The sequence below is a fragment of the Emydura macquarii genome, unplaced genomic scaffold, assembly GCF_026122565.2.
Source record: "Emydura macquarii macquarii isolate MOO-44397 ecotype Brisbane River unplaced genomic scaffold, CSIRO-AGI_Emac_v2 contig_1253, whole genome shotgun sequence".
NCBI classification, from domain to species: Eukaryota; Metazoa; Chordata; order Testudines; family Chelidae; genus Emydura; species Emydura macquarii.
Window position 1 is genome coordinate 85,908,490 of NW_027131390.1, and position 15,351 is coordinate 85,923,840.

A 15,351-nucleotide genomic window follows, 5' to 3' on the forward strand; every position below is an offset into this window, starting at 1 on the left:
TAAAATGATTTGAACTCACTTCATAGCTTCTTAGATAATCTACATCCACCACAGAGCACAGCAAAATAGTACCAGAACTTAAATAGAAGCAAAGAGTAAGGAAAGTTCAAATTTGGGGGAAGGGGAGTTATTTGATTGTTTACTTTTTTATTCTCTGAACAAAATGATTCTTCTAGTCCATGCATTTAAGTACATTTTTCCAGAGCATAAAAGCTAAAAGGAGTGCTTTTTCTAATAAAAACAATTCATTGGCCACTGTTTTAACTAAGACACACTTGCAAACTCTTTTTAACTTCATTTGGTAAGAGTCTTCCAAATTCTTTCCCAAGTGCTACAGATTGTATAATGTTTTGGAACAGACCATCTTAACATTTTGGGACCAATCCTGCAAAACCTTACTCAGGTGAGTAGTCTTCATGTGGGGAAAGGTAGAGAGAGGGTAAGGACATAGTGAAATTCACACATGTAGGGCCCTGTTCTGCAAGGTGCTGAGCCTGAAAGCAATGAGATTGTGGGTTCTCAGCACCTTGCTTGAGGAATGCAGCACCTCATAGGATTGGAGCCAATAATTCACATCAGCAATAACGGGAACAAACATCCATTGAAATAATAGAATCTCCCCACCCCTTCCTTAATGAGTTCTTTTACCTTTTTAGTAATCAAGAATGCCCATTGCCATCTACAAGGATAGTGCAGCCCAGTTCCACACTGAGAAAGCTCAATGATGACGTCTTTCAAGAGGTGCTAACTCAGTAATAGTCAGAATTTTTACACGATGCCTAATCTTGTTCACTTTGATGTTAATGGTGAAAGTTCCCTCTACTCCAATGGGAACTAGTTCAAGTCCCTGATGCGTAGCACTAAGGAGTTTTACATGCACACACTCTCTCTCTCTCTCATGTTAATGGAACAAATGTCATAAAAAGAGGCCCCAGACAGTTCTCCATTTGGTTGTTAAACACTAGCAAATCACATATACCAGTAACAATACTAACTGTGTGTATGATGGTTGCTCAACTTAAACACCATCTCATTATTTTTAATTACTAATTAAATTACTAATTACTAATCATTGAGAGGTAATATTTTGGGAGAAGCAGGCTCCTGACGATTTTTCTAACCTTCCCGATGCTTCTAAATTAAGCCCCCAAACGGGACCACTGTAATACAGATGCCCTTTCTATCCCCTTCATCAAAAGTATAATTCCTTATCTCTTAATGTGGTTTCTCCCACCCCAATCCAGACCTGGGGGTATAAGTCATCCTACCAGCTGATGCGGAAAGGATAAAATCAGAGGTGTGGTGTGGTCACTCCCCTTATATTTGGGGATTTTTGGCTGTAACTACTATAAGTTCATGGAATAGTAAACTTTACAAAAAGAAAACCCTCTTGGACCTCAGGGACAGTTCGGATACAGATTTTCTGACTAGTGTGGATACAGGTTTTTTCTTCTAAAAACTGAGTTATAAAACCATACCACAATCCTTGCTAGAATGGAAAACCAAGCATGGGCTTGGCTAGTAAGTTCCACAGGGGGAAAATATTCTTCATCCCCTGCTATAATCAGGTTAGCAACAGTCATGTTTAAACAGTGCTGTTTCTTGCACATTTTGGACAAGACCTAAAAGAAGAAAAGAAAAAGGCTAGTAGACACTATGCACAGAAGAATTTAAAAGATGAGGCGTTTCAGTTATGTGTTATGGGTAGGTATTTTTCTCCGTTGCTTGTTATTTACTAGACAATAGAGCAACGTTTTTGTAATCATGAATGATTCTGCAGCATCCCTAATGTTGTAGCTGCACCACAGTTAAGGCTGAGCAGCGGTTTTTGTGTTTTGAAAAGTCTATTTATTGTTAAATGAAAAATAAGAGTAACAATTGCATTACATGTGGCATCAGTCTTCATGTACAATTAGCCTGTTAGGCTCAGATTTTGCCACTTATGTGACCACTGAAGGAGTGAGGGAGGTATAGTCTGGCCTTTGAGGACTATGATAAAGCAATGAGGCAGCTTGTATGAGTAAGGACTACCCATGTTTCTATTACACAAGGCATGTACTCCTATTTCATGCAGTTTGTTATAGCCACATGTTCTCTTAGATTTTTGTTAGGCATTTGTACAGTGTCCAGCACAACGTGGTCCCTATGTGTTACCGCAAACAGAAATAAATCATCACCATTAGCAACAGCATCATGCAGCTATGGAGGTGCAGGTTCAGGCTCTTAGTTTTCTGCACCCATTAGATATCCCCATGTGTATGAGCATGGTGACTAGACATGGACAAAACCACTAACACCCAAGCTTGTTGTTTCAGTCCAGAATACTGTCAAAATAGATATTCCAAGAGGAATGACTTGTGATGTATGGATTCCGCCCTGCTAATGTGGGCACCATACAATAATCCTTTTCATCTAGGTCTTTTCAGAGCAAGCCTATTACTTTCTTTCAGGCTATTCTGAGCTTATTAAAGGCAAGAGCAAGTGACACATGCAGTTTGACAGAATGGGTTCATACCTTCATCAGTAAAGCCCAATAAATTAAGGCAATTATTTGATATGGAAATACACTACCGAGAGTAAAATACATGCATACACATCAGTCTGTGTATTTTAAAAATCTTTCAGGTTTTCAGACACTGCAATTCATTTAAGGCCTATGAATCTCAAACATGCTAGTAGCCAAATATACTTTGGAGTATTCCTTAATTTCAGATACTCAGAAAAATGCATTAATGTCTTTTAAAGTGATATTTATGCAGGAAAACTTACAAACATTGTTGAATGATTTACAAGCCAGCTTGACAGATGTGTTATTATGCAGTTTTATTTCAACCGATTAATGTACACTGATTATTGGAAAGAAATTTCATAACGGTGAGGTCTATTAGACAATTTCCTCAAAGAAAGAGATGGAAGTGCCATTGCTTGAATCATTTAAAAATCGTCTGGAGGAAACAGTCCCACATGAGCATTGGCAGGGGTCTGACCAAGAAAAGCTAATGGGGTTTCCATGTGTAATTTTTATAATTCTATTATACTATGGGGCTGACCTGAAACTCCTTTCAACCTAGACATTTCCATTAGCTTCAACAGAGTTACACTGGCCACATATGAGTGCAATCAGACTCAGTCCCTGTATCACAATCATACTAGTGAGGGCTGGAATGACAAAAAGACAGCCATCTAATTGCCACTTTAGGCGACTAAATTGCAGAATCGGGCACCACTGGAATTCACAACCCCACCCTCAATCCTGTAGGTGCCTAAAATCACTCAGTGCCTGTATTTTTGCAGTAAAAGCTCCTTGGACACTTTCATTTCTGCCTGTAAGCATGTGCACTGCAGCTCCAAGCCAGGCACCTAAGCCCCATAGCAACGCACAAACCAGGAAAAACAGGTGTTACTCCACCTAACTCACTCCTATAGATGAGCATCCACAAAACACCTGCGAAGAGGCTCTCCCTCAGAACTTTTAATGCAATCATTAGGATGCTCATCTGGGATGTGCGAGATCCCTGGTTGAAATTCCCTCTCTGCCCAAATGGGAGAAGAGATCAGAATGGGGATCTATCACCTCTCAGGAAGTACCCAAGCCCTGGACTATATATGCTATTCTGTGAGGAAGGGGTCCCTCAGAAGCTGTTCCACTTTGGATAAATAATTTATAAAATCATTGGTGCGGGGCACTGGATCCTGGCTCGCCCACATTAGCGCTCTAACCACCAGCCACAAGCATCAAACTTGCTTGCTGTCAATGGCCCAATGATTCTTTCATTATTTAATCCACAGTGCCACAGCAGAGACCGAGGGAGTCCCACATCAGAATATCCTATATCCCATGGCTGGGGCACTCCTCTGAGACGTGGAACAGTCCTGTCCAAATTGCTCAGCATCATAAGAACATAAAAATGGCCATACTGGGTCAGAACAATTGTCCATCTAGCCCAGTATCCTGTCTTCCAACAGTGGGCAGTGCCAGATGCTTCTGGGGGAAATGAACAGAAATAGGGAAATTATCGAGTGAACCATCCCGTATTGTTCAGTCAATCTGGCAGTCAGAGTTTTAGGGACACCCAATCATGGGGTTACCTCCCTGGCCATCTTGGCTAATAGCCTTTGATGAACCTATCTTCCACAAACCTATATAATTCTTGTTTGAACCCAATTATACATTTGGCCTTTACAGAATCCCCTGGCAACGAGTTCCACAGGTTGACTGCATTCTGTGAAGAAATACTTCCTTACGTTTGTCTTAAATCCACAGCCTATTAATTTGATTGGGTGACCCCTGTTTCTTGTGTTATGTGAAGGGATAAGCAGCACTTCCTTATTCACTTTCTCCGTACCATTCATCATTTAATAGACCTCTATCATATCCCCCTTAGTCATCTCTTTTCTAAGATGAACAGGCCCAGTCTTTTTAATCTCTCCTTATGTGGAAGCTGTTCCATAGCCCTAATCATTTCTGTTACCCTTCTCTGAATATTTTCCATTTCTAACATACCTTTTTTTAAATGGGGTGACCAATTTTGCACACAGTATTCAAGGCCTAGGTTTCTTTGTGAATCAAGCCCTAAAAGACCTACTTCAGAATTCATCTTTCGGGGAATTCTTCTGAATTCAGTATCTACGCCAGGAATTAATTTGGCCCCCCCGCCCCCCCCTTCCTTCTCACAGTTCTTCAGAACCGGGTTTTCCCTGGCTCTATGGAACTATGCACACAACACTCCATTGTAATATGAAACAACACTTTCTGAGGGCCAGAGGATGTTTCATGTTAACATCCCAACTGATATGTGAGCCAACAGTCAAATGATGTCAATCACAGCTCATTAGACAACAATACATTCTGCCAACTCTGCCCTGGCCACCTCCTCCACGCCATGTGTCATCTATAAACATGCAGCCCTGTTAAAGGTTTAGAGAAGGACCACCCTGCTGTAAGCTCCATCTGGAAGTATAGCTTTTATCCCCAGGCCTCCAAATCCAGAATTCATTGTATCAGATACCAGTACTGTAAGGCTGGTGGCTATAAACACATACAGCACACACTTTTTCTACATACTGCTTAAACATGCTGATCAACGGCTTCCTATTCACAATAAATTAGTGGTGGACCCTTAGATTTGTGGACACTTGGCTCATGATGTCAAAGGAAAAAAAGAACTTGTTGAAGACTCTGCTCAAGCAGGAGGTTCCCACATGCTTGAGAGGCTATGCCTGTCCTGGCAAGCACATGATCAGCTGTAATCTGATTGCTACTTTCGTCAGCATCTTCCACTGGCCACTTAGGAAGTCAGTAATAATAACGTAGGCAATAGCATTGTGCTGCCGCTTTCCTGGCATACGTACATCTTGCTTAAAAGAGGGTTTGAAACTAAAGGAGCCATTATTGAAACGAAAGTTCTCCGTGTCCACTGAAGGTAGGACAAGCAGTAATGGGCTTAATCTGCAGTTAGAGAGATTTAGGTTAGATATTAGGGAAAACTTTCTAACTGTAAGGGTAGTTAAGCTCTGGAACAGGTTTCCAAAGGAGTTTGTGAAATCCCCATCACTGGAGGATTTTTAAGAATAGGTTAGACAAACACCTGTCAGGGATAAGCTAGATTTACTTAGTCCTGCCTCAACACAGGGAGCTGGACTTGATGACTTCTCAAGTCCCTTCCAGATCTACATTTCTATGATATTTCAGGCATTCTACTAAAAGGGCAAAATATATATACACACATCAGCTACATCACTTGATAAAGGCTAGAATAAACACCACTCTGCTTGCAAATACAAACACTAAAGTAAACACTGTCTCCTCTCAAGAAGGAGGCTAAATCCTGATCCTTCACTTTCTTCTCCACAGTTTGCATGTCACATACATCCCGTCACATAAAATGTCTTTCTGGAACATCAGGGCAGCTAACTATTGATCCCAGCTAGTGAAAGCGACAAGTAAAACATTAAGCGGCACCTTGCGCAGTAGTAAAGCTAGTAAAAGCCCATACACATTAGCACCACAAAAACTGCAGCACACTAAATGTTAGACAATGGTTTACAAACTGTTAGACGTTCTGGGTGCTTGTCATAGGATGTTCACCCCACCCATGGCTTGAAAGGGTTAAGGTGACCAAGTAGGTCAAGTAACTCCCCAGGGTGCACTTGGCGGAGGAGCCAGGGAACAGAGACTGATTAAATGAGGCTCAGCTGGATAAGAACAGGAGCGGCCTGTATAAAGCCCAGGTGCCAAGAACAGAAAAGGGCTGCAGGGGAAATAGACGGCAGTCACTCCCTAGAAGAAGGGAGGTGTGCTTGGGGCTAGAAATAGATAGCCTACAGTTACTCCCTCAGAGGAAGGAGTTTGGGCTGGCAACCCCAGAGAGGAGGGAGAGCCAGAAAAGTAGGAAAGGCTGACGAGAAAAAGCAGCACGGTATGGCCTACGGCAAACCTTAACTGCTGATGAAAGGGCCCCTGAGCTGGAATCTGGAGTAAAGGTCGGGCCCAGGTTCCCCTACCAGTTACTGGGGAAGTGGTGCAGACCAGACACTGGAGAGTGGATTGCCTAGGAAAGTTCACCTTGGAAGACTCTGATACTCCGGAAGGGAGGACTATAGTGACCTGGCCAGAGAGCCAAGTCATCAACAGGAGGCTGCAGGTGGAGGCAGAATGAGTGAAGAAACCATGAGAGGCGGGCACAGCACCTGGAAAGAGCTAATCCCCAGAGCAACCCGGAGGAGTTGCAGTGAGTGAAGCCCCTGACACTGCTGAAGAGTTCATGGATAGTTGGGACCATTTTTCACTACCAAAGTTTCAGCTCAGATGCTATGGCCATAGGTGACACAGAAAAACCTAAAATAGATTTTAAAAAAAACCAACGAGAGTCTTGAAGCACCTTAAAGACTAACACATTCCTGCAGGCATAAGCTTTCGTGGGCTGCAATCCACTTCGTCAGATATAGATTAGTTTATATCGATGGATAAATTGATAGAGAGAGGCAGCATGTGCTCAAATAAACATGGGGTCTCCAAATGCTCACTCTAGGTACATCTACACCCAAAAACCCCCCAAAACCTCTGCCACAGTGACTCTCAGAATCCGGGCCTACAAACTAGGGCTCAAGGGACTCATGCTACAGAGCTAAAAATAGCAGTGTAGGCATTCCCATTGGGGCTGGAGCCTGGGCTCTCAAATTTGGCGTGGGGGGGGATGGTCTCAGGGTATGTCTACAGCGCAATGAAAAATGAAGGCTGGCCTGTGCCAGCTGACTTGGGCTTGTGAAGCTCGGGCTAAAGAGCTGGTTAAGTGCAGAGTAGACAGTTGGGCTCGGGCTGCAGCCCGGGTTCTAGGACCCTGTGAACTGAGAGGCACAGGCCAGCCGTGGGTGTGTCTAATTGCAATGTAGACGTTCCCACTTGGGCTGGAGCTTGGACTCTCAGAGTAGGTCTACACTGCTGTTTTTAGCACCGTAGCCCAAACCCCATGAGCCTGAGTCTGTAGACCTTGGCTCTGAGACACGCTGCCGCAGGGGTGTTTTGTTTGGTTTTTTGCAGTGTAGTCATAAAAGGGACTGAGGGTATCATTAGAATAATAGCTCTACAGAGAATAGTCTGTACTATACAGCAGGAAAGACCCTCCAAGTTTCACTATAGTAAGAACAGTAAAGTAGAATGCAGCCAATCCTGGAGAAAATATTAATTTCTACCTGAGTTGGGTACCAGCCAACATGTACTCACAATGCATCTTCAGTGGTATTGGCGGCATTGTTACACATTGAAGAAACCTGCCTACTGCAACCAGTGTTGACAGCTTCACTTTAATTAAAAATAAGAGAGAGCCTGGAACATTTCCCAGGTAATTCATCCCCTCTTTTAATGTATAATCCTCAAACCAAGAGAATGAGGCTAATCAAAGAGGCAGTAGAATAAACTATTCTGTGGGTGACCCCTCCTCAAAAGTATAATTGTTAGCAGTTTAGCAAATGCAAGCTCATGCACTTGTGTGCAACCTATACACAACCGTGTGCATGCCACTGTTCATCCATCTGCCGAACAGACCACATTACTGTTTGGCAGGTTATTTGGGAGGGAACATTTCAAAGGGAGTGAATGAAGAGAACAGTTAATGTCAAGACACTTACATTAAAAATGTGATCTTGTGCTTTTGATTATTAACATACACGTTCTCAATGTTTTTCCGTCTCTGTGGCTCTCTGCTCTGATTTTGCTTGAGGACAGAAAATAAAACGTAAGAACCCTTTTTTGGATCTGAGGGGAAGGATTCTTGTACATATCACATCACTGCTTGCATAGAAGAACAGAGTAGAATTGTTCAGCATGTTGTTGCGTACACACAAATAGCTGCGACTGCACAGAACGCTGCTCTCTGCAATGTCAAAAGCAGCTCTGCTAATTTCATTTACATTAAAATGCAAAAATACATTATCAGCAAGCCCTTTTAGCCTACAGTGGGAGTTCAGGTGTGCAAGAAATGCCAGGCTGATCCCTTCACATAATTTGTGAGGAAGGTTAGATTTAGCCTTTACAGGATCCCTTTTGTCTTATTATTTCTCAGAATAAATCTCTTGTCTTTATATTCTCTCAATTTTTTTTTCAAGGATAATATTCCTTTCACATTCACTTTATAACCATGACTCTCAGATTATGGTTTGTGGACCGGTGGATCACAGAGTGAAACACTCTGAGAACAAGCCATGAAGGACTGAGGGACAGGGAGAAGAGATGAATCCCATGAAGGCATTCCTTTTTTGAAATGGTCAAATTTTCTTAGCAGTTGTGATGAATCATCACATCATGCATAATACCAAGTTATTTGGGCAACTTTTTTGTCCCTATTCCAACAGTGAATTGTGAACCTCTTAACATTTGGGCCCAGCTTTGCAGCCCTTTCTGAGAGGAGCAGGCTTGTCATCGACAGACCACTCCATTAGTCAGAGCACATACTGTATGTCACCTCAGGAGAAAAGGCTGCAGAATTGGGCCTTTGACACGTGCAGTGTATCTACAGTCCAGTTAGTAAAACCATATAACCCCTGCTCCTACTCAAGTGAATGGCATGATTGCCTTTTACTTTCACAGGAGCACTGGAGCAAGCCTAAAATGTCTTGTATTATAGTTACATTAAAAGCGTGTAACATACATGGCCTTCCCACACAATCTGCCTGTCTACTCTTTTCATAGATTGACTCTGCCATTGATCATAATCCAAAAGCAGTTTGTTTTCTTCTACAGATCATTGACAGACTGATTCAGATTTAGTCTTCTGGGTAGTTTTAGGCATAGCAGGCTTGATTCAGATCTCTCACACATGATACATCAGTGTTACTCCCATGAGTTCAATCAAATTGCTAAAAGCAAGAGCTGAATCAGGCTCCCTTAATATGTCTAATAATGATAACACCTTACCATTTGGTATATCGGTGGGGGTTCTTGCTTGAATAGGCTTATTCTTTTCTTAGACATGATAATCTGACTGGATCTAACCAGAAATGGTCTAAACATGTATCAGTTTGAGTCTGAGAACTGCTCCTCCAACACCAGGAAGTATTTCACAACACAGGAAAGAAGGTTAGTCTTATTGTGTGAGTGTAAATTAATATTTAACATGAATTCAGGTTACTGTACACATTTTCTTGCATTCATTCCCCTCCTTCCTCTTTGTGTGGTAGGGTCGTCATTGTATACAATGAAATAGTTTTCACAAGTAAGAATTGCACAAAAGAATGCAATATTTTTGATCAGTATAATCTATTCAAAATATTTAAGTATATGAAACAAAACATGCACTTTTTCTAGAGCACAATGTATAAAACATCAGCAGAAGTACTGTCCTTTCCTTGAAGGCCGTCCTGGGAACTTGATTTCAAATAACAAATCGTTATTTCTACTATTCAGATAAAGATATACTGATACTACAAGAGACGAGCATATCTGTTTAACAGCCAAAAGTAATATCAAATCAGCACCAGAAACAATAGCAAGAAATGTATATACACATGTATGTGTGCCATGCCAAGGCTGGGTGTTTGAGTTTTGCTTTTTACTTCAATATATTTTGGAATTTTTGCAGCAGCTAAACCCCTCTCTTGATCCTTCCCCACATGGCATGCTGGGATTTCTAGAAACTGAACACACTAAGGAAAGTAAATGCACTAAAGAACCTCTTCTTAACCTGTATAAACACATACAAATGCACACACCCACCAAATATTTTACATTCAGTGTTTGTTAATGGTTTAACTCATTTAGGAAAAAAAAGAAAATTTATATGTATTTAATTTGTGATGGGAAAACTTAACATTAACAAAACTCTACATACTTTTAATAATTTGTCAATCATTTCTTAAATATTAACCCCCCAGGCATATGTTATTAATGGACTACAACACTGAAATCTCTAAATAGTATGAAAAACTGATCATCTCAGATGAATAGAATTCATTTTACTATGACTTCTACAACAATAGATCCCGTGTTAATGTCCCCTCTGCCACAAACTCTCTCTCACTCTCACACACTCTGCATGCCAGAGTGCTTTTAGACTTAAAGACAGTAGCAGATGAAGTCCAGACAGAAACCACACACTGTAAGAGGGATATACTTCTAATAAGAAAGAACTTAACATTGCAAAGGTAGGTCATATACGTGGCATACAGTCTATGCTCTCATACTGTTTGCCTTGAAAGAGGTAATGACAATTATTACATATTGTATTTCCTAGGGCACCATCTAGCCGGAGAGGATTCACATTCAGAAAATTAGAGAGATGTAAGTGAGGACAAATGCAAGTCGTCTGTTTTCTCAATACCACATTAGTGCTTTTAGCTAGACTTGAACCCAGGTAGAAGAAAATTGTTGCTACAAATGCTGATTTCCATAATGAATTATATAGTTCAGAGACAGGGAAACCAAAATCATGGTGTTATAGCAAACAACACAACAGGCACAGCCTTTGCAAATAAATAGCAATGCACTCTCAACTTATGCTTTTATTTCCCAGAAAAGATTTCACAAAATATTTAAACTCTGAACACCCAAGCATAGTTTTCACTGCAAAGAGAAAATTGGTAGCACGTCCTAGATAATTTCATACCATTCTTTTTAGCTGTTTGCACTATTTTTGCACTGAAAAAACCGTTAGTGATATAACTATATGAGAACAGGCAAGCCCATCCATCCCCGTGGAAGTCTACATAAACTGAATCCGGTAAGCCTTTCGCGCACACTCGAAACACTTTTGGGGTCACACACAGAGGGCAAGCTTCCCACTTCACTCACACCAGATTTATAACAGTCAGTGGCGGTAGCCCTGCTTTACACTGGTGTGAACGGGATCAGAATCTGGCCCGCCTCGTCCATGGGCTAGAGTTAATCCAAACCCCTTCGTGCCCGGGGGCAGACCGAGACACCACGCCCCCTGCACCTCACCGGCCCGGAATGGCCACGGCTTGGAAAACTCTCTGAACCCGGGGTGCACACGGAACGGAAGGTGGCTTTACAAAGGAAAGCGACGTGGCTCAGGGGAGGGTCTGAAGTGGGCAAGAGAAAAGAAACTCCGCTCTTGCGTGAGAGCGGCCAGAAGTAAGTCGAAGCAGCGCGAGGGAAAGGACGGACGGGTTCTCTGCCCTCCTCGGGAACAAAGCTGGTCCCGAGCGAGCTCCTTCCCCCGCCCCGCGTCAGTGACTTCTCGCAGCTACCGCTCGAGTCCCCCACCCGCCCGCCCGCCCCATCATTGTTCTCCGCTCGCAAAGGGGATGCGGGTCGCTCCTGAGCGGCCTCGGAGGGGAGGGTGTCTCGGAAGTAACCGCGCTCCCTGCAATAACTTGGCCAGAGCCTGCCTCGCCCCCCCGCAGCCACTGACTGAGCGCATGGGCCGCGCCGCGGCAGTACAAAGCCCGGGGGGGAAACGGGGCAAGCAGCAGCACCGCGGAGCGAGCAAAGCAGCCAGTGCCCCTCTCCCTTCAGACAATGGGTGAAAGCGGCTCCGACGGCAGCTTGACTCCTTCCTGCAAGCCGGGAACGCAGACCCCTGGAAATCGAAGCTAAAATCCGCAGGGGCTGGTAGCTTCGACCCCCCCCACACACACACACAACCTCCACACCGCCGCCTCCCCCGTGTGAGTCCCATCCGGGCGCAGGAGAAAGGCGCCGGGAGAAGGGAATGCAGATTAAGGCAAACCCCCGCGGCCCCCCCCCCCCGCACACACACCCCCCTCCGGGGGGCTCCGGTTTCCTCCTGGCTGAGCGGATCGCGCCGGGGAAGACATCCACTCACCAAGACGACGGCAAATCTCTCCTCCAGTTCGCCGGGCTCGGGCATGGGCAGCTTGAGAGGCATGTTGTGAGCCCTGAAGTCGGTCTGCTGAGAATCCATGCTCCCCGCATTGCCCATGGCGATCGCCCTTCCTTCCGCGGAGAGGGGCGATTTCCCCACCTCTTTCTCTCGCTCAGTCTGCGTGCAGAAATGCACCGCACCGCCTCTCTCTCTCCGTTATTCCTTCTCCTCCACCACCCCCCGACACCTTCCCCTCCTCCCGGTCCGATCCCGATCCGGCCCAGTCCCCCAGCCAACAAAACAGCCACGGGGAAGCGACTTGCACAGAGCTCGGTCTCCCTCTAGCACCGGCCGTGGAAATTATCTCCTTCCACCTTCATGCTTCCTCTCTCCTCGCCCTCCTCCCCAGTGCGATCTCGCTCTCTTTCTTCTGGAGAGGTTGTTAGGAAACCGGGATCTTATCTGCATGTTGCACAATTTCCACACCGCTCCCTGCTTGCAATCCTGATGGAGAGAAACATGACTCCGGCTCAGCGGTCCCTCTTTCGCCCCGGCTCCCCTGATGTGCCTGCTGCCTCTGACACATACACTCTGGTGCCCCCCCGCACACAACACAAGGGACCGCAGCGACTACAAAACTCCAGGCGAGCACGCAGCAGATTCCGATTCCAATCCAGACAATCGCACACACACCCAGCAGCAGCGCAGCACAAAGCCCCCTTTCTGTAGCCACCTCCCTCAGCCGCCCTCCTCTCCGCCCCCCGCCCCGGGGAGAACTGGGACTCGTAGTCCCTCCCTGCCAGCGGCTCACAGCACTCAATCAACACGCAAAATCAAAAAGGAGCCACACGCAACCCCCCCGCCAGCCAGCCAGCCAGCCCTCAACCAGATCACATGGAAACAAACTTGACCAATTGTAAGGATTCCTATTTTGTTTCCTACCCACTCTTCCCTAAACACAGGATTGTTGTCAGACCACAAAAATTCAGTCTGATTTTTAGTAAAACCAGCCTACAGATTTTAAATGTTTTAGGGGAGAATCATAATGGCCATGAGATGATTTAATCATGGCGTGATTTATTTCAACCTATATCACAGTATATTGTGAAAGTCACCAAAGCTAGACAATTGCAAAATTTTCCTACATCAGTGAAATTCCCATACACTGCCACCCTCACGCAGGGCTGGATTTCCAATAAGACACGTGCCAAGGGGCGCCGGCATTCTAGGGCACCTAAGGCAGGTTTATGTTGCATACTTTAACATTTCCCTTTCACACTCTCCTAGTGCCACACCACAGATGGGATTGCTGATCTAGATGCTGAAGCAAATGCTTATATATTGTGGGAATGAAAAGGTATTTTTCTCAAATTAACAGGTGAGGATAAAGAGTATATTGCTTGACTTGTATCCTGAAAATATGGATGTAGGGTCTAATCCTGCTCCTTTTATAGTCCTCTTCCCACTGAATAATTTATTGCATTCATTTCCCCTAGCTTCATAGTTCATTTCACTATTTATTTGGGATATTGTTTTTTACTCTGATGATTTGTATGCCAACATACATTTTGAATGTATCTCCATCTGTATGGAAACCATCAAAACTCAGTATATCAGTTTTCTTCAAAAATGCCGTTTATGGGAATTTCACTGATGTAGGAAAATTTTGCAATTGTCTAGCTTTGGTAACTTTCACAGTATACTGTGGTATAGGTTTATTTCCCTAAATATTGATGAAAAATGCCATATTTCACTACACAGAGTCATGTTCAACTAATATGTCAAAAGTAATTACATTAAATTGTATTCAAAGAAAATATTTTAAATGCAACTTCAGTCCTGCTGCAACTTGCATGACATTTACTTTTTTTTAACTGTGTAACAGAAAACTGAGTATAGATTCATAACTATAATTTCTGGGGAGGAGGTGTAAAAAGTAAATATTCAGAAAGCCATAGCCCCCAGTTTGTAAGAAGTAGATTTGGAGAAGTCAGTAGGCAGACCACGGGCCAAATCTGGACTGCCAGACACTTTTGAACAGAACCTAAAATATTTTTATTTCATTTTTTTTATTTTTATTATTTTTATTATTTTCTGGAACTTGACTATACCTTGACCAAGAAATTTGGACCTTGACAAAAATATTGACTAACCCTGAAATAGATAAACAATATACATGGAAAGGAGCTGGTATTTTGTGTCTTATTTTCATGTAACTCTTTCTGAGGAAAGTAACAAACAAATTAATCTTTGAAAAGAAACCGTGTAATTTACTCTAGTACAAACCTAGAGAAGCACAGCCCAAGCTGATCAAAATCCAGTCTGCTTTCAGTGCAACTCCTCCTGGGCCCCTCCTTTGTAATAATGTCCTGATTGTCTGAGGTAAATCAGTTTGCAAAGGTAGCCATTGCAGTGTCAAACCAGGGAAATAGTGAGGCTCCCTAAGTATGCAAATAAACAGGAAGGAGGGTGTGCTAAGTGGCTATCTATGATGTCACAATGTCACTGCTCAGGCAGCAGCAAGGGGGGGCAAATATGCATTGCGTATAATATAACAGGTTTTTCTAGTGTACTGATTTTCCCAAATTTCTTAATAAACCAACAACATACAAACACAAAGTAAACATTGGAGATCATTCCACACACATTAATTAATGGATGAAATTTGGTTCAAATTCCCTATGGCATGCTTATGAAAAAGAGTTTTTTGAAAAAAAAGTGAGACACTGAGGCACACACCCTGTAAAACAGAAAAGTTTGACATAACCTTAAGTATGGTCTCGCTACTATGGGACCATGATAGTAGTCAAGAAAAATATTGGAGAGAGAAAAAGAGAGAGAGAGAATATTTTTCTACACACAAACACACGATGGAAGATACAAGAAGATACAAGATACAAGAAAAATACTGGAAATAATGACTACAGGATTGGGACCAAAATATATTAGAGAAATATGTTGTTTCCATATGGGATGTTTTCAGTTTGCAGCTCAATCCTGCCGTCCACACTTAAGCAAAACTCCCATTAACTTCAGCCTGAGTAAAGAACTGCAGAATCCGGCTTTTAGG

The 15,351-nt window shown here is 43.3% G+C and overlaps 1 protein-coding gene across 1 annotated transcript in view; it reads right to left on the minus strand.

Annotated features, from left to right (window-relative positions):
* FMNL2 (formin like 2) overlaps nt 1-12,961 on the minus strand; it is a 249,437-nt gene extending 236,476 nt beyond the window's left edge. Inside the window, 1 exon segment of the mRNA XM_067549435.1 lies at nt 12,282-12,961. Within this exon segment, the coding sequence (XP_067405536.1) occupies nt 12,282-12,398 (117 nt within the window). The 5' untranslated portion in view covers nt 12,399-12,961.
* Between the last annotated feature and the right edge of the window lie 2,390 nt (nt 12,962-15,351).